This window comes from Pectinophora gossypiella, chromosome 18 (assembly GCF_024362695.1).
Source record: "Pectinophora gossypiella chromosome 18, ilPecGoss1.1, whole genome shotgun sequence".
NCBI classification, from domain to species: Eukaryota; Metazoa; Arthropoda; class Insecta; order Lepidoptera; family Gelechiidae; genus Pectinophora; species Pectinophora gossypiella.
The window spans coordinates 2,517,953-2,537,796 of record NC_065421.1 but is presented as its reverse complement, the minus strand read 5'-3'; the positions used below and the strand labels follow the sequence as shown (position 1 = coordinate 2,537,796).

General features: G+C 39.6%; 2 protein-coding genes and 1 non-coding gene across 3 annotated transcripts; all 3 read left to right on the top strand.

Moving 5' to 3' along the window:
- Positions 1 to 6,947: 6,947 nt before the first annotated feature.
- LOC126375317 (uncharacterized) lies at positions 6,948 to 11,269 on the top strand. The gene is made up of 5 exons (XM_050022260.1): positions 6,948 to 7,103; positions 7,597 to 7,720; positions 8,395 to 8,662; positions 9,900 to 10,019; positions 11,112 to 11,269. The coding sequence occupies exons 1-5, from the start codon at positions 7,043 to 7,045 to the stop codon at positions 11,238 to 11,240; spliced, it is 702 nt and encodes a 233-aa protein (XP_049878217.1). The 5' UTR covers positions 6,948 to 7,042; the 3' UTR covers positions 11,241 to 11,269.
- Positions 11,270 to 13,039: 1,770 nt separating this feature from the next.
- LOC126375323 (uncharacterized) lies at positions 13,040 to 18,888 on the top strand. The gene is made up of 5 exons (XM_050022265.1): positions 13,040 to 13,202; positions 13,494 to 13,617; positions 14,501 to 14,765; positions 17,024 to 17,146; positions 18,535 to 18,888. Exons 1-5 carry the CDS (start codon positions 13,145 to 13,147, stop codon positions 18,649 to 18,651), a joined length of 687 nt encoding a protein of 228 aa, XP_049878222.1. The 5' UTR covers positions 13,040 to 13,144; the 3' UTR covers positions 18,652 to 18,888.
- On the top strand, positions 15,284 to 15,355 carry Trnad-auc (transfer RNA aspartic acid (anticodon AUC)). The gene has a single exon. It is a non-coding gene; the product is annotated as a tRNA-Asp (tRNA).
- Positions 18,889 to 19,844: the final 956 nt, after the last annotated feature.

Genomic DNA, 19,844 nt, shown 5'->3' with positions numbered 1-19,844 from the left:
AGTCTTCCTACTTAATGCGATAGATGGCGCTGATACGTTTTTGTTTATCAGCTACTAAAAGTCGCCATTTTACTTGTGTTTTTCTCCATTTCAAGAAAACGCTTCTGCTGAACTGAGGAATAAATAGAACGAGTTCTTGGACATGTCTCAAAAACTGACAGAGGCATTATCTCCATTCTAACGTCTTGGATCGTTAAAATGGCCACATTTAAAGCGACAAAAATTCCAACGTGACATTGCGCTCTTGCTTCTACTCATATGCGCCTGCCTTTCTCTTTGAGGTCGCAGGTTCAAATTCAGCACAGGCCTAAACCAATGATTGTCGAATTGGTTTCGAATTCATGTTTGGATCATAAATTATTATCACGTATTCAGCGGTGAAGAAAGACATCGAGAGATGCATGTAACCAATCCTCTATTGGGCCGGTTTTCCGTTCGTGGTTGGAAGGTCAGACAGGCAGTCGCTTCTGTAAAAAACCAGACCTGTCAAATCATCAGGTCAGGTAAGCGGACCCTGTGAAAACGGTAATAATGCTAGGGAGATGAGATGGATTGATTCAATGTAGCCTTTTTAGACCCCCTAATTACTGCCTATCCTGATAGACATCACCGACTACAGCTACTGACTTGCCCCAGATAAAGCCCGACGGTTATAACGTAGAAGTCGATTAGATTAGTCGATCAGTGACGTCACTGGCAGAAAGTCAAATCATTCCTCTATCGGGCGCCCGATGCAATCACAACGACGAGTTTGGTGCAGATGTTCGATTAATTGGTGCACGACGTCGTCCATATGAATATTTATGTCGGCATAATCGCCCGTCTGCTGCCGTAATGAAATTTGTGCTCAAATCGCTGGCGATGTAAATTAGGATGCGTTGTAGTCGCTCCGAATTAGCGTGGTTGTTTCTCGTAGTGTGTTTGTTTACAGCCTGTGGGTTCGAATTTTGAAATGGTACTATGATATTTGTACTGGACGGCCATATTGGTTGGTCTGAGGTTGTATTCTTAATTTGAATTTGTATTTTTAATTATAAATAATATTTATTCATACCATAAACAAGACAGTTAGTTTTTGAAATGATAGAAATAGACTAATCTTAAAAATAAAATGAAGAATTAAAAATAAGATTTCACAAAACTTAAAGTAAAACAAATTACTGAACTTATTGAACCTGTCGATAGGTTATTTTATTGTGTAATGTTAATATTGTTACCTACTTTGAATAAATAAATACAAAATACTAAACTTATTCTTTATTATTTTTGAAGTCTTCGGTTGTTTTCCAACAGATTTTATTCGGGACCAGTGTGCCTGACCAGAGGGATAAAAAGGCCACATTGAAGCAATTATTATTTACTTATCTAAAAATCAATATTGCTATTTGCGGATATACAATTCATGACGCACAATTATTTTTCTTTTTTAACTGTCATTTTGTGTAAGTTTTCAAGTGTGATGTTTTTGTATCATTTGTTACTGTATTTGTCGTCCTTTCATAATCATTATTATTAATTTAAGAGCCACGCTCTTATCCGTGTAGCACTCTCCATTTTTGTCTATCATAGGCCAATTCTTTCACTTTCTTATAATATACGACGTTCACCTTCTCTTTAATCTGTTCCATGTAAGCTCTTCTCGGACTTCCCCTTCCTCTCTTTTATTGTAGCTTCCCTTCTATGATGTATTTAACAAATTCGTCGTGTCTGGTTAAGTGTCCAATCATCTTGCCTCTTCTGTCCTGAATAACTAACAATATTTGCCTTTTATAATCATTTTTTTTTTAAAGTTCTTTCGGAATCTAAAGCCATCAGAATAAATCGTCAAGCCAGGGGTTACGCGTAAACTCAAGTCGTATTCGTATTTACTACAGGAGTTTTATTTCAGCAATTCGTTTCGATAGAGTTTATCGTGTTTTAAATGCTCATAAAGTAAGTCGTAAACAAGTTACAAAGTAAGCCTCTTATTATTTCGAGCCATTTAGTTTTTATTGCCGAATTTAATTGTCCACTCATGAAAAAAGGCGGGAAACGGACCGTAGCGAAATTGGTACGATTTCCAAGCAAAAGGTTCACTTACGTCTAGGGCCCTGTGCCGAGGTTTTTCTTGCAGCTTCTTTTCCCCGGCTATACAGGTTGTGAGAAGCTGCAGTAGTTTTAGGCGGATGAGACGTTCGTTATGTAAAAATGACGATTCAAAGTGTAACTATGTTACCTACTGAATAAAGATATTTTTGAATTTGAATTTACTTCTCCGCTGGATTAGTGGGCTGTTCTGTGGTCTGTTCTGACCTACGTCCGAGTGTCACAGTTTCAAATCCTAGCTCAGACTCTAAACCACTGAATTCGGCTTTATGACTTTGAATTCATAATGAGGCACTTTAAGGGACTTAAATAAAAAAAATCGATCTATTTAGTTTTTATTGGCGAATTTAATTGTCCACCTCCACTAACCCGCAGTAGAGCAGTGTGGTGGAGTATGCTCCATACCCCTCCGGTTGAATGAGGGGAGGCTGTGTCCAGCAGTGGGACGTATATAGGCTGTTTATGTATGTATAGCAAAAAAATTTGCTAAAGGTTCAGATATCTCCTCTACAACACGATCCCATACCTAATTTAATCACAAATAATAATAAATAAATGATCAGCAATTACGTAACTTAATTTCTAAAAACGATTATCTTGTCTCCCGATAATACCAGAGTAATAATTCATAAGCTGAAGCGAAGGATTAGTGATGTCCATCCAAACGGTTAATCCCTCAAGTTTTGAAAGGGTTATCGCAAAAACTTAATTTGTATTCAAGTGGCTCAGGTGTTTAGTCAGGGCTTGGTGAAAGTTACAAGCGATCCGGTCTAGTTTTGTATGTAGTTATATCGATATCATCATCATCAGCCCATTAACGTCCCTACTGCTGGGGCACGGGCCTTCCCTATGGATGGATAGGGAGATCGGGCCTTAAACCATCACGCGGGCCCAGTGCGGATTGATGGTTATTAACGACTGCTAATGCAGCCAACGGCTTAACGTGCCTTCCGAAGCACGGAGGAGCTCCAAAATGATTTTTTTTTTTGTGGTCACCCATCCTATGACCGGCCTTTGCGAAAGTTGCTTTACTTTAACAATCGCAGACTGAGCGCGTTAACCGCTGCGCCACCGAGCTCCTCCACTTATATCGATATACGGGAATAATAATATAGACAATTATTCACTTCGGCAAGTTCCAAAATAACTGTAATCCCCAAGATTTGGAAACATCTTAACATAACATAAGCTTACGACTATCAGAATTGGGTTATTCAGAAGTACATTCGTCGCAAGATGAAGTAAGCACCCACGCCTTGCTCGGTAAGGCGTGGGTGCTTACTTCATTCTGTTAGACCAACGTGATAGGTGAGCCGTATCGCCGTCTATAATGGTCGAGCCAACTGTGTTAGTGAAAACTGTATACATACATACATAAACTGCCTATATACGTCCCACTGCTGGGCACAGGCCTCCCCTCAATCAACCGGAGGGGGTATGGAGCATACTCCACCACGCTGCTCCACTGCGGGTTGGTGGAGGTGTTTTTACGGCTAATAGCCGGGACCAACGGCTTAACGTGCCTTCCGAAGCACGGAATCATCTTACTTTTTCAGACAATCAGGTGATTCAATCCTGAAAAGTCCTTACCAAACAAAGGACAGTCTCACAAAGTGATTTCGACAATGTCCCCATCGGGAATCGAACCCGGACCTCCAGATCTTGAGCCTAACGCTCTAACCACTAGACCACGGAGGCTGTTACTAGACCACGGAGGCTGTTACTAGACCACGGAGGCTGTGAAAACTGTACTTAAGATAAATTAATAACTCATTGGTGCAAGTTCGGTAGGTACTAGCTGTCGAACCAGCGCTCCCCGATTGAGAAGCAAGCCGATGTAGCGCTTTTTTATTGTAGCACTATATAGACTAATATAGTGCCGACTAATATAGTGCCGATGTAGCACTATATTAGTCTATTAAACATCATATTGAGTAAATGTATGTTATACAGCCTTAATTATATGTTTAACTTCTGATATGAGAACTCTCAGACTACCTACAGTATTACCTATTATTCCTTATTCTATGCCTATAAGGCAGATTTCGGGAAATATTTGTATATAGAATAGTTAAGAAAGAAAGAAAGAAAGAAACATTTATTACTTCCGGACACCACAGACACAGACAGACAGGTACATTACATTTAACACAGGACAGAAACCACACGGAAATCAATAAGTACATAGACAAAAAAAAATATACCAAAACAAAAAGAAAAACAAACCAAAATCATAAAAACAATAATAATAAAACTAAGTATTCTAAATGCAACGCACTGACGGCCCGATCATCTGCGGTGGAGTCCGGAATAAAAATTCCAACTAGTCAAATCAGTTACTTTTTATTAAACGTCAAAACACGAAATTACTATTGAATTGGATGAAAAAGCAACCTGTGACGTCACGTGGTAAAATGTCGTACTTATTATTACATTTTTCATTATTAAAATTCATAAACAATTTAAATAGAAATAAAGATGTAAGCCATCGGTACGGCAATATTGCAGGACGGAATCACAGCGACTGTAACCTGGAACCTGACAGAGGGCAGCAGTAACTGTCAGTACTATTCAGAGGCGGAGGACAGGAGTCCTGGTACGGCTTTAAAATAGACTAATCTGGGCGCCATCACACTCGCGTCAGACAGAGTACCACTGTCCTATTTTTCCCTAAAAAGTAGCACGGAGAATGTTACACCGACAAGAGCGTGGCTCTTAAATTAGTCATGACAAAAAAGGTAACGTTTTTTATCACCTTTAGATCTGTCTTTATTTAGTAATCAAAATCAAAATTTCATAATTTATCTTTGTCCTAGGAAACTACCCAATTACCTGGTTCTCATAGTGTCTTTTGGCAGTCTTGCTGATCCGTTCACTCGCCGTGATGAAGGTGACAGAATTGCTGGAACTGTTCGACTTCTCCGTCTCACTCCAAATCTGTCTTTATTAAGTAAATCAGAATTCCATAATTTATCTTTGAGCTAGGAAACTAGCCATAATCTCGGACCACGCCACGTTGAAGCAATAACATTTTGGACCCAGTATTTCAAATCACATCAATTGTACCAACCTTGTCTCGTAATTATGGGATCGCACCGTGACAGAGGTCCACAAATCGAATAGGTTTGACAGGTTTTGACACCCTCCTGTCAGTCGGATGAGGGGTAAGAGGGTTGACAAGCTAACAGAATAATCTGGGGTTTACGCGGCTTGCCACGATAGGCTACTTGATAACCGACTCAAATGAGATACTTTATACGAAACGTCAAAACGAAAGTTTTCTTTGGAGTTTGTATGGAAATACTGTCCTGTGACGTCATCAATAAAAGCGGTTAAACTTCGTACTCATTGTTACTTAATTCATTAAGTAAATAAAATTGGAAAATAAATCGAAAAGCAAAATGAGGTTGATTTCTGATCATGTTAGACCGGCTTCTCTTTCTAGATTAGAATTTTATGATTTATCTTTGTCCTAGTCAAATTGGGCTTTACCTTCATTTCTCTCTGTTTCCTATTCCTTACTTCTTCTTCTATCGTGTGGATAGTGAGGTGGAGTAGCAACCCCATCAACCCCGGTGTCAGGGTTACCATTGAGCCGCCAAAGGCCCCTGACATGACTCATGTAACGACTACTTACTTACATCAGTAAGTAGTAACCGGGACCAACGGCTTAACATGCCTTTCGAAGCACGGATCATCTTACATTCGGACAATCAGGTGATCAGCCTGTAATGTCCTAACCAAACTAGGGACCTCAAAGTAATTTAAGTGATATGTCCGCACCAAGAATCGAACCCAGGACCTCCGGATCGTGAGACCAACGCTCTACCACTGGACCACGGAGGTCGTTACTAATTCCTTACTAATGTCCACCTTATGGTAATTTCGACGAACATCCGTCTTGCTTCTTTGTAATTATTTTATGAAAATTTTAAATGAGGTATAAATGATGTAAAAAAAGATATATTTTTTTTAATATTTATGCTTCTGCCATAACATTGTATTTTTGAATTAATTACGTACCCGAGTAATGAGAAAATAGCTAATTATCACGTTAATATGGACAGCGCCATCTAGGTATTCTATACTATTTTTGGGGGACGTAGCTTGGAAAAGCCGTTGCTTAGATGTGGCCTTTTTCGAAATTCATCTAAAAAAGCTATCATCATCATCATCAGCCGTACGACGCCCACTGCTGGGCATAGGCCTCCCCCAAGGATCTCCACGACGATCGGTCCTGCGCTAGAAAACAAGCTAAGTTAAAAGCTATACTTTACCGTAATTCTTCAATGTGACATGTGCTTGTACTGTGTCTTAGTAGAAATAGGTGGAAGCAAAATATAATTCTATGCCCCCTAGTAGCTATAATATGTGGACAAATATTCCATTCTTCCCTACCAGTAGGGATAGACCGGTAGGGATAAGTGGAACAGGGGACCTTTTAACCCCCTGTTCTACGTATGTTTGCAACTCTTTCTTTTCATCATCAGCCCATTAACGTCCCACTGCTGGGGCACGGGCCTTCCCTATGGATGGATAGGGAGATCGGGCCTTAAACCATCACGCGGGCCCAGTGCGGATTGATGGTTATTAACGACTGCTAATGCAGCCGGGACCAACGGATTAACGTGCCTTCCGAAGCACGGAGGAGCTCGAGATGTTTTTTTTTGTGGTCACCCATCCTATGACCGGCCTTTGCGAAAGTTGCTTAACTTCAACCGAGCGCGTTTACCGCTGCGCCACCGAGCTCCTCTTTCTTTAATTTCAATAAAAATGATAATGGAAAAAATCTGCTCAGATAATAGATAAGACAGGATTGAATGATTGTATCATTATCATGATATGCTTATCGTATTAATGGTTATTGTTTCCTATTAGCTTTGTAAGTAGCTGCGAAGTAACAAAGAATAATTAATTCATTACTTATTTACGAGTATAAGACAAAATAGCGTACAGAATGAAAAATATATTATGGTTGGTTTTTGTGGTGTACGTTTGTGACGTAAGCTGCCAAGTAGGTAAATATATATATATTTTTTAAGAACGTCTATGGCCCCGTGATGAAGTTTCTCTTGCAGCTTCTTTTCCCCGGCTATACAGGTTGTTAGAAGCTGCTATTTAGGCGGATGAGACGTTAGTAAAGAATGTCGATACAAAGTGTAACTATGTTAGCTACTGAATGAAGATATTTTTTGAATTTGTAATTAAGTAGTAATAACATTTATAATTTTAGTCGAAACTAGGTTCGCGTAGGTTCCAACTGTAACCCTAATTTTACGTCCGCGACTTTCCAAGTCCACGCGGGACTTGTGTTCGCACGATTTCCATCCCGTTTACATCCCCTTAAGGGTTGATTTCCGGAATAAAAAGTATCCTGTATTGTCTTGTAGGTATCAAACTATCTCCATATCAAATTTCATCTAAATCGGTTCAGCGGTTTAATTTTTCCGTGTATAGGTTTCCTGTTTTGTGTTTTTCAAAGTTATTATTCAATTCGTTCATATTTTCCAGTGAACCGTGTGAGAGTCAAGAACCACAGGGCGTATATCGCGAACGTTATACAGGAGACAATCTACACCCTCGAGGAGAGACAGTGGTGCAACTTGAGGCTCCCTGATGTTACGATAAGTGTCAAGTAAGTAGACCACACTACCAAAAACCACTGCTATAATCTTGTGACACTAATTGGGTAGCTAAGTAGTATCCCTGTCTATAAAGACAGGGGGGCCTCCGTGGTCCAGTGGTTGAGCGACTCACGATCCGGAGGCCCCGGTTTCGAATCCCAGTCTCTTCTTTGCGAGTCGATCATCGTGGTGAAAGGATCGGCCAGTCCCAGTGGCGTGGTCGTGGTGGAATCCCAGTGGGGACGTAACACAAAAATCACTTTCTAATCCCTAGTTTGGTTAGGACATTACAGGCTGATCACCTAATTGTCCGAAAAGATGATCCGTGCTTCGGAAGGCACGTTAAACCGTTAGTCCCGGTTACTGCTTACTGATGTAAGTGAATAATCGTTACATGAGCCATGTCCGGGGCTTTTGACGGCTCAATCATAACCCTGACACTAGGGTTGATGAGGCTGGTATTCCACCTCAAAACCCACACGATAAAGAACAAGAAGACAGGTGGCCTAAAAACGCCACAATGAAGCAATTAATCTTAAAAAGCAATATTGCTATTTGACATTTGTTGACATGGCGCACTTACTTTTATATGCGCGAATGTCAAAATGCAATATTGCTTTTTAAGGTGAATTGCTTTAGTTTTTCGAGACAGATGTATTAGTAATGACTCCATTGTCTTTTACAGTGAAACGATCTTCGGCAAAGAATACCTCGGGAACGCGACATATAAGAATGGTTTTCTCATTTCCATCCAAGATGTAGCAATTAGAAATGCCAGCATCAACCAAAATTTTGTTGCAACAGCAGATGGTACAGTTAGGGTGACGGTAACTGGTGAACTAAGGTTGATAGATGCAGCGATAGGCTATGATGTCGTCACAGACTTTGCTGGCACTGATACTCACCACTATACAGCTGCCTACACGCATCCATTGTTGACATACATGTTTACTGTAAGTATTTCATTTCTCACTGTTGCTGATAAACTAAATGACAGTCCCTCTGTCAGATAAGTTGTGGAAAAACTTAAGGCGTATTTGCACTACACCCAATCCGATCCGATTTCGAGAATAATCATCTTGCATCCTGTTTCTCTTGTCTGTTTATCCTGCCTGCCTGTTTATCCTGTTCATCTTGTATCCTGTCCATCTTGTATCCTGTCCATCTTGTATCCTGTCCATCTTGTATCCTGTCCATCTTGTATCCTGTCCATCTTGTATCCTGGTCATCTTGTATCCAGTCCATCTTGTATCCTTGTAACCTAGGGTTCTTTAAGTCACGGGTAATTAGGCATCTTCTGGGTAAGCTCGCTCCACCGTCGACCCCTTCTTTAACTCGTAGAAGAATGTGGTCAAGAGCAAACCCATCTTAATTAAAAACAAAAGACGGACAGTAGAAAACTTCTTAGAGATATCGGATGACGAATGCAGTGAGTAAGCTACCCTAAGTGGCCGTTGGACTGCGGCCTCTTCGGATCCGATTTAGCGGATTCGGATCCGATGTTAAGAATCGGAGTAGTGCGAAAACGTCCTTAGTCTACTGGATGGCACAATTCGTGAGTCCAAACTGAAAAATAATGGATAAGTATCCAATAGGATAAAGACGCATGGCCCATTTTGTACTGGTTCCTAGATTTCCTGATTACCTTCTTTCAGAAATCAATATTGTTTCGCTATCTCTTGCTTCATATTAAGTTGAACACACACTTAAGGATGTCTGCTATCCAATGACCCTCTATCATTGGCCATTTGTATATTATTTTATTAAGTATATATTTTTTAACTAACTTGACACTTATCGTACATACGTACATAAGATCACGCCAATTTCCCATTGAGGCAGAGACCACGACATCTCTCTACCCCGATACCGACCCCGCCGGCGTGGTCGACGATTTCCCTCAATCAGCCCTTATCGCTATCGACCCACTAGGGTTGATTAATTCTTTCAAATATTTTTCCTCTCAGACGACGCCCTGAGCCGAGGTTCGCGACCAACTGGCCACCCCCAGGCCTGTTGTCTTAAACGTTGTACCGGGTGAGAGCCTTGAACGCTTGTCCGACCAAGTAGTTAATGCCGTTTTCACACCACTTTCGCTTCTTCCACTCTCATCAAAGTCTTCTTGCATGTTCGCCAGTTTAATCAACATTATTGGCTTTTAGATCATCTGTGTATAATTTATATGTGCAGGTGATCAGAAACGCGACGACCCAGGAGATGGGAGTCACAGTGGTTGGTGACCAGCCGGATTCGAGGAATATTGTCCGTATGCTGCCTCGAGACAACATCTCTGATGCGCTGACTTCTTTGGTGTGTATCAATGTATCTTCCTTCAGCATTCCTATCAGCCTCCGTGGTGAGAGCGTCGACAATCGTAGGGCCTGGATTCCATTCCTTTTCATGATGAAGGTGTCTGACTGGCTCTTCTGAGCCATCGAATTTAACACGTTCACTGTGTATCTGAAAATTAGATATCAACCCCTCACGTGCAATGTTATTTTTCGATAAACACATTAGAATTCTTAATTCTTCTTATCGTATGGGTTTTGAGGTGGAATACCAACCTCATCAACCCTGGTGTCAGGTTTATTACTGAGCCACCAAAGGCCCCAGACATGGCTATTGTAACGATTACTTTCTTACATCAGTAAGTAGTAACCAGGATTAACGGCTTAACGACCCTTCCGAAGCACGGACAATCTTCCTTTCGCAAAATCAGGTGATCAGCCTGTAATGTCCTAACCACACTAGGGGCCACAAAGTAATATTTGTGATATGTCCCCACCGGGAATCGAACCCAGAAAGTCGGAGGTCGTTGGTTAGCGCTAAGTTCTATGTTTTATTCCCATCATTGGCCACAACGTCTATGGTAACAGTGGCTGTGTGGCTGTCACGTTATGCTGTAGTTTTCTGTAATTATCAAGCCAATAGCAACAGCCAGCAAGGCATCTTTTTCCGCATTTCTCACAGGTCAAACGTGAATCGTTTTACTCCCAGATCAGCATAAAAGTATATTATTAGTAATGTCGCAGAGGCAGCAATAAGGTCATGTCGGGTTCGCACCGACTAAAACCCCTTGGTGCCCGTATCACCGTCGTGGTGCCAGAGACACGGGTACGGTCTTGCACTCGTCCGCGGCAGCATAAAAGTACCTGCTTCTTCACCCTCAACCCACACGAGAGAAGAACCCCCAAATCCAGCAGAGAAGTAATACCTATTATTGGCGAACTACCAATAATAAAAACGGTTCTCGTGCAAACAAAAACACAATCATATTTTTACAAGAAGAACAAAAGAACAAAAGTCATTATCAAAAACTATATAAAAGAGGTAAAACTCTATAAAAATATGTGCTATCTTGCACACCTATGATGAATTCTTAATTTATATTCGTTATTTCAGTTCAATGTCGGTATGAGCAAAGAAGGCGTGGTGGCGTGGGCAGACATCATACAACCAATCGCTCTGGACGTCATCACACACCGAGTACCATTCCCAGGGTTTTGTTACAATTGTCCAGTGACAGCGTAATACTATTAAAATGTAATCAATCATACAAATTCTTGTTTTATTGTTATGTTTTACATCAAATAACCACCAATCTATTTCGTTCTATACAACCTCTAAAGCCAATAGCAGGGGAAAGGGTTTTGCCAAATATGTGACTAATAACTCAAATATAATATACTTAAGACAACAATTGATCGATTGCAGCTGCTTCCGTGACCTTCTGACACGTTTAGGATCTTGAGTGAGACAATCAGAATGCAGCGTCTCGTTTCCTTGGCACCATTTCATGTCAGATAGTTTACAGAATTAAAGTTTACTTCACCAAAATTGCGTAAAATTAAGGAGTCCTATACCCAGCAGTGGGTGGCCACAGGCTGAGTAGATAGATAGATTACCAAAAAATATATCCTAAAAATGTATTCTAAACGGAATTTTATGCAAAATTCTCTGCGAAACATCAAACATTAGATGCCCCGGCATTTAGTTCTATCGTCGATGGTTCAGCTGCTTACCATAGTAACATTTAATACATCAATGTTGCAGAGCATGTCGTGAAAACTGACCGAGGAATATTAAACATACTGTATCGTTATTATGGGCGATGGACAGAAAATAGAGTTGTATTAATGGTATACTGACACTGAGAGACAGAGAGAGACTCGAAGCTTATGAAGGATGAAGTGTTGGAGGAGGACGGAAAGAAAAAGTTGGACATAAAGGATTATTAATAACGAAGTACTAGAAAGAGTAATGAAAAAGAGACACATTGAAAGTTATCCAGGATAGAAGACACAAGAGGATTGGACACTTAATAAGACATTTAGATTTATTAATAACATTATGGAAGGGAAGAGAGAAGGAAAGGGAAGAATTGGAAGACCAAGAAGAGCTTACATGGATCAAATTAAAGAGAAGGCGAACGTCTTATCGTATAAAGAGTTTCTCGTAAAGAATTGGGCTTGGATGAATGAAGAATGCTACACTGACAAGATGATGAAGTTGTATTGATCGTTATGGATTCGTGATCGAACCGTTGTTGGCTCACCCCCCAGACACGGTTCATCATTAAATGTATTTAGTTAAGGATGGAAGAAGGCAGATTACTGCTTAGCAATAAGGCTGCCGATTGTACTTCTGTTGTCTTTTTGTAGTTATCCGTTGTTTTATGTTTATGTGCTATAAAGTGTTTTGAATTGAATTGAAGGAATTGAAGGTTTTCTGATTATAATTTCTGGGGATCAAGGGGGTGAATTTCTATATTATGTAAGTACGTAATTAGGTATGCATAATAGAAAGGATATTAGATAACATCTAAGAAAACATGTCGATCTGTCTGTGTAGTTACTTACCTACTGCTATGATTAGATACACAATGGCCCCGATTCCTGGAGACACCGCCTAATTTTATTTTAAGTTATATCCGTCATTTTCATATCCGTCGAAAAGGAAAGGGACGGATGATTCACAGCTCTTAATTTTAGGAAGAATGAGTAAATGAATATGTCGGGTTATTGACTGATGTAAAATTTTTAGACGGTTGGTTTAGATTTGTGCTTAAAATTGACGTGTGTTCCATAAATTTTATGCTTGTCGATTACCCGTCCCTTTACTTTTCGGCGGATAAGAAAATGACAGATATAACTTAAAATAAAATTAGATGGTATTTACAGGAATTAGCACCAATGTTGCATTTTATCAAGGTACACGCAACGTAGACTCTAATGATTAGGTATGATTATTTACCGTCTGCATGTTGCTAATTTCTTTAAATAAGTAATTTAAGTATTATCTTATCACCAAATTATTAACAATAATTATTGATGTAATCTTTATATTGGTATATCAAACTGTCGTTTGAATGTCGCGAAAGTTGTGGCAGAAGAAAACCATTGTGTTATTATTTATTTGTTTATTTAGAGAATAACATGAAATATTTCTTCCTCTCTGTTGTTTTGGTAGTCCCTTCAGTGTGTGCAACATGGGGTAAGCACTTACTTCTACTTGTCGTGCCTCTGAATTACTGGAGGTTGGTGATCAGCTAATGGAATGTGGAGGAACAGGAGCTATTGCTCTTCGATCACTTCTGGGGAATTAAAAAGGCCACATCGAAGCAATTTATCTAAAAAAATCAATATTTGTATTTGACACTTGTTTGCATTGCGCACTTACTTTCATATGCGCAAATGTTAAATTGTAATATTGCTTTTTAGATAAATTGCTTCGATGTGGTCTCTTTAACCCCCCTGTTTATGGTAGTTATGTTTTGGTTTTCAGGAGATCGAGCGAGATACGATAACTTCACAGAATACTTTCCAAACTTGATACAGGAAACAGTTTACGAATTAGAAAGGCGAGAATGGAGCAACCTAAGGATTGATGATATACCAGTAAATATTTCGTAAGGATCTTTAGTCTTCTGTAGATATAAACATAAGCACATACTAACACCCTGTGGTATTAGTCACGTCGTAACGAATACTAAGGGGAATGATTCAGAGTTAATATCAATTAGAATTTTCCGTCGCAAAATTCATATTTTTTTGCGTTTTTTGTTATACAATGATGATAAAAACTATAAGCCCAAATATAGGTGGCAGCACTATTGAGTACCTATTCCTAAATTTTGACAGTTGTCCATACTGTCCAGCTGAAATTCTTGATTTTCTATAAAATGTGGAGCAACGTGGAGTGTATCCCGTCTGAAGGATGAGTTACGAAAAAGAAAATCAGCCAGTTGAAAAAAAGCTGTTTTGATTTAAAATAATTTTTCTAAGTTTTCTTCTTTCCTATCTTTATGGAATAAACATAACACTATGATTTTGCAGCTAAATATTTTTATATTAAGCGTTTTTACGCTTTAAAACGTTTTACTGTTGATTGTTCTTAAATAAGGTACTTCTCTCTCTCTCTCTCTCTCTCTCTCTCTCTATTTAAGAGCTGCGCTCTTGTCGGTGGAGTAATCGCCATTCCTCTCTAGTCTTCTTCCCACCAAAACCTTCACCTCCCGATACGACACGACCTGCACCTTCTCTTTTATTTGTTTCATAAATGTTATCCCAGGTCTACCCCTTCCTCTCTTCCCTACAATTTTTCCTTCTGTAATGTTTGTTATAAATGAATCGAAAATAGGTACTTAACTGTCTAAATTTAAAAACACTCAACGCTCAGCTCAACACTCAGCGACACTTGATGGGATGAATAGACTGATTTTATCCTTAATATCCGTTCATATCTTCTAAATGATCACTATAATTAGTCGATAACGTACTTAAAACTTACAGAGAAAGGATTTACGATCAAAACTTCGAGGGCACTGTTAACTTCAACAACGGCTTCCTGGTTTCAATTCAAAACATAGATTTGATTGATGCAACTCAAACCTTCTTTACTGCGTCCACAAGTAGGATCACTACTGGGAGTATGACGGGAAACCTCCGATTTAGTGATGTCGTCGTGGGCTTCGATGTGATAGCACACCTTGAGGATCAGGGAACGCAACGATTCACAGCCACTTTCTTGTATCATACAATAAACTACAATATCAGGGTAAGTATAATACAGGGTGTTAGTGACATCGTAACGAATAAGGGGGACCAGTCAGACCATAACTCTGACATAATATCAAGTGGAATTTTCCGTCGCAAAATTCATTATTATTTTTTAGTTCTTTTAAATTACTTTCGATTTTATACTTTTGCGGTGGAAAACTCCACTTGTTATTAACTCAGAATAATCAGCTGAATCATCCCTCTCAGTATTCGTTACGATGTCACTTACACCTCATAAAAGTACATACATGTAGCCACACAAGTAGGTATGGGTGTTAGTGACAACGTAACTAATACTGAGGGGGATGATTCAGATAATGATTCTGAGTACATATCAAGTGGAATTTCCTGTCGGAAAATTCATAAAAAATTGAGTGTTTTTTTTAAATTTATTTCCGTCCCATACTTTTGCGACGGAAAATTCCACTTGATATCAACTCAAAATCATGGTCTGAATCATCCCTCAAAGTTTTCGTTACGATGTCACTAACACCCTGCATACAGATATAAGCAACGGCCTCAGTGGTCCAGTGGTTGAGCGTTGGACTATCGATCCGGAGATCCCGGGTTCAAATCCCGGTGGGGACAGATTATGTAAGCGGACCCTGTGAAAAATGGGATAATGCTAAAGAGATGATGACCTAAGGTCCACTTTTCGTCACACACCGATACAGGGTTTTGGTGACGTTGTAGCGAATGAGGGGAATGATTCGATGATATCATTTCTTTTTAAATTATTTACAGTTCCATAGGTACTTTTGCGACGGAAAATTACACTTGATACAAATTCAGTTTCATGATCTGAATCATCCCTCAAAGTCCCTCAATGTCACTAACACCCTGTGAGTTGGGAGAGAGCTTGATTTAGCTCACGTAAAATGAGTCAGAGAGAACGCGCTGACTCGCTCGCACCCATGGGGTAAGGGGGCGGAGATTTTCGTATGGAGTGTTCATGCTGTGCTGGTCCCGTTCAGCTGCTTATCTTCCCAGTTAGGACCCTATGTCGTAAACCATCAGAGCGATTGAGTCCTTGATGGAACCTGATGGACCAAGCGATGAACTATGTTCAGTCATGAGCAATATAATGTACCCACTTTAGGACTCTGTCGCACTAACATATTTGACATTTGGTGAGACTTACACTTCAATTTGTCAAAAAAGTTAATGTGACATGGTACCAAAGTGTATACATATTAATGTTTGTGACCGTTCACCTGTCGCTATGCGAGGCATCATTATAAATACATCTCACGCTGTGTCCTGGACGCCAGCGGGCGATTTCATACAAATCGGCACGAGCATTTTTAAAGCATAGAATAAGGTATTCCTTTGATTGAGACAAATTTTCTATACGTAGTATAGTTTGCTTGATAACCTAGTCAAATGAGATACTTTTTACGAAACGTCAAAACGACAGTTCTCTTTGAAGTTTGTATGGAAATACTGTCCTGTGACGTCATCAATAAAAGCGGTCAAACTTCGTACTCATTGTTACTTAATTCATAAATAAAATAAATTGAAAAGTAAAATGAGATTGATTTTTGATTATCTTAGATTGGCTTATATTTCTAAACTAGCTTTTGCCCGCGACTTCGTCCGCGTGGACGGATTTTCCCGGTAATTCCCGTTCCCGTGAGAATTTCGGGAATTCCTTTCTTAGTGCACCTACGGTACCTAAGCTACGTCCCTTCCAAATTTCAAGTGCCTACGTTTAGCCGTTTAGGCTGTGCGTTGATATGTCAGTCAGTCAGTTTCTCCTTTTATACATTTAGATTAGCATTTTATAATTTATCTTTGACCCAGTACCCAATTATTATACTCCGCTCCCCACCAGCGGCTGAGCTAGGTTTACCTCACCCCCTCGGTCTTACTTTACCTACTCTTCAATCTTATGTATGTCAGACGTGCACACAGATGCGCGTGTACGATAACGTAAATGTTTTGTATGAAAATGAAACCGCCGCCGGCACCTCCCTATGACGTTCAGTACACTGCCATAAAATTCCGTATGGAAACCGGCTGCAAGACGCTCAGATTACTTGTATCTGTTCACCCCAACAAAGAATATGGGCGAGGATCTATGTATACTATGTATACTTATTAATTTATACATTGTTTTAAGTTTACGTGGTTATTATCATAATTAAAGCACATAATAACGGGTTCTACGGGTTCGGGTTTAAACGCGGTAAGAACCCGTTATTATGTGCTTTTAATTACTTATTAATTTGTTTACCATTACTCTATATTTTTCAGGTTGCAAAAAACTTGCATACGGATGAAATAACTGTGACCATAGATCAAAATAACCTTTCAGGAACAGGCAATTTTCTTATATTTATGCCTGATAATGATATTGCGGATGTACTAACTAGATACGTGAGTACCTATTTCATAATTATTTTATAGAAATATAGAAATCATTTAATGACGGACTTTCCAGGCTAGGTTCAGTTTAAACGTGACAATTACCTATTTTCTTATTACCCGGATACATAATTATTCGAAAATACAATGTAATGGCAGAAATATTTATATTATAAAAATAATCTAAATGCTCTAATGCTTCAATCTAATCTAATGATTTTTTTTAATAATCTAATGCTTCTATGCTGTTCTGGGAGCATATAAAAAACATAGAACACGTTCAGCTGCTTCTCTTCCCGGGCATGTCGTAAAAACCGACAGAGGGATTGTGTCCTCTAACATGATGGACTAATGTTATGGGCGATAGGCTGATCCCTTATCACCATAAGGTTCATCATATCCATCTTTGGACTTCGTATCAACAGTGGCTGCAAGTTGTCTTTGATTACTTGTGGCTCTGCCCACCCCATTAGGGATTACGGGCGTGAGTTTATGTGTGTATGTATAAAAATAATTCCTGCTTGATATTTGGATCAAATTATGTAATAATCCAGAGGTAAGTCCAACATTGAGAAAGAGATCTCTCGTCGGATCCAACTCGGATGGGCAGCGTTCGGGAAGCTGCGGAATATCTTCTCGTCCAAAATACCTCAGTGTCTCAAGACGAAAGTCTTTGAATTGCGTGTTGCCAGTGATGACCTACGGCAGTGACACGTGGCTGCTTACTATGGGTCTCGTGAGGAGACTCGGTATCGCTCAGCGGGCAATGGAGAGAGCTATGCTCGGTATTTCCCCGCTCGATCGAGTCAGAAATGAGGAGATCCGCAGGAGAATTGCAAAGCTGAAGTCGCAGTGGGCAGGACACATAGCGAGGAGAACCGATGGCCGCTGGGGCGGAAAGGTTCTCGAATGGCGACCACGTGTCGGACAAAGCTGAGGTCGCAGTGGGTAGGCCCGCTACAAGGTGGACCGACGATATGGTGAAGGTCGCGGGAAGCCGCTGGATGCGGGCAGCGCAGAACCGATCGTCGTGGAGATCCTTGGGGGAGGCCTATGCCCAGCAGTGGGCGTCGTACGGCTGATGATGATGATGTATAGAATTATGTTGCTACTTTATATTGCTTCTCTTTATTTTGATCAGAACATGCACACGTTGCAGTAGCCCGGGACCAACGGCTTCACGTGCCATCCGAAGCAAGGAATCATCTTACTTTTTCGAACAATCAGGTGATTCAGCCTGCAATGTCTTAGCCAAACAAAGGACAGTCTTCCAAAGTGATTTTCGCCTGAGTTAGATATCAAACAAGGGATATAATTATTTCCCCATGCATGCGTTATAATATACGATAGCTATTTTTGTATTATTAAAAATATAACAGTATTTTTATTATTATTTTCAGTATACAATGTGGAGTGTGGACACCAGCGTTACTAGGTGGGGTACGACAATCATTCGGCCTATTATAGAAGAACTCATTCCGAAATTAGGTTTTCCCAACGTCTGTTTCAATTGTTGAAAAAATGTTAAATTTTATTTTCATAATACCAATCATACATACACTGCAAATCAAATGCATCTTCTCCAGGCCAAGGACTAAAAGAATACGAAATGTCACTTGGCACTGACGTTTGTAGTGATGTAACCAATTATTTCTGTTCACTCAGTCGACTCATATTTTTATGAAAAATATTATATTAGATATTTTTTAAGCGATTATGCAAATAAAAAGTAAATGAAATATGAAGGTTCTAAAGTTGTTTTATTTAGATAATGAGGGACTTTCCAGGTGACGTCCGTCAAATATAATATTGATGGCGCTATCGAGCTTTATCGTGGTAATTACCTTATTTCTCATTACTTGGGTTCGTAATTATTCAAAAATACAAAGAATAAGAATATTTATAAAAATAAATGTTGCTTGATATTTGGAGGAGCTCGGTGGCGCAGCGGTTAACGCGCTCGGTCTGCGATTGTTGAAGTAAAGCAACTTTCGCAAAGGCCGGTCATAGGATGGGTGACCACAAAAAAAAGAAGTTTTCAACTCGAGCTCCTCCGTGCTTCGGAAGGCACGTTAAGACGTTGGTCCCGGCTGCATTAGCAGTCGTTAATAACCATCAATCTGCACTGGGCCCGCGTGATGGTTTAAGGCCCGATCTCCCTATCCATCCACAGGGAAGGCCCGTGCCCCAGCAGTGGGGACGTTAATGGGCTGATGATGATGATGATATTTAGATCAGATTTGATGTAGAATTCTATTGCTACCTATATTGATTCTCTTTATTTTGAAAAGAATAATAATGGGTGGAAGATGTAATTGTGCCTGGGTGTAATAAAAAGGGTCATCAATTATATCTAAAAACAATACGATGTATATTTTAATAAGTAATTCGGTACGTAAGGGAAAAAAGTTACGCTAATTCTAAAACCATTTCGAGATTTTGTTTTAATTAGCTTTATTTCTCTATTTTTAGGGCTTAAATCAGCGTTTATTTTAGCAATAATTGGGTATTTATTTGACCTTCATGTGACCTCTAAAGGTAGTCTGTTTAGGTACCCAAATTATTGTTGCCAAAAGTCGTTTATAATAATAAAATTAATAATAATATATAATCTCTGGTCATGGTCATCACTACGGTAAGGTGTCCTACGAATGTCCAAGTTAACAAGCTTAAGGAAATAACTTCAATAATAATAAATTAGGATCACTAA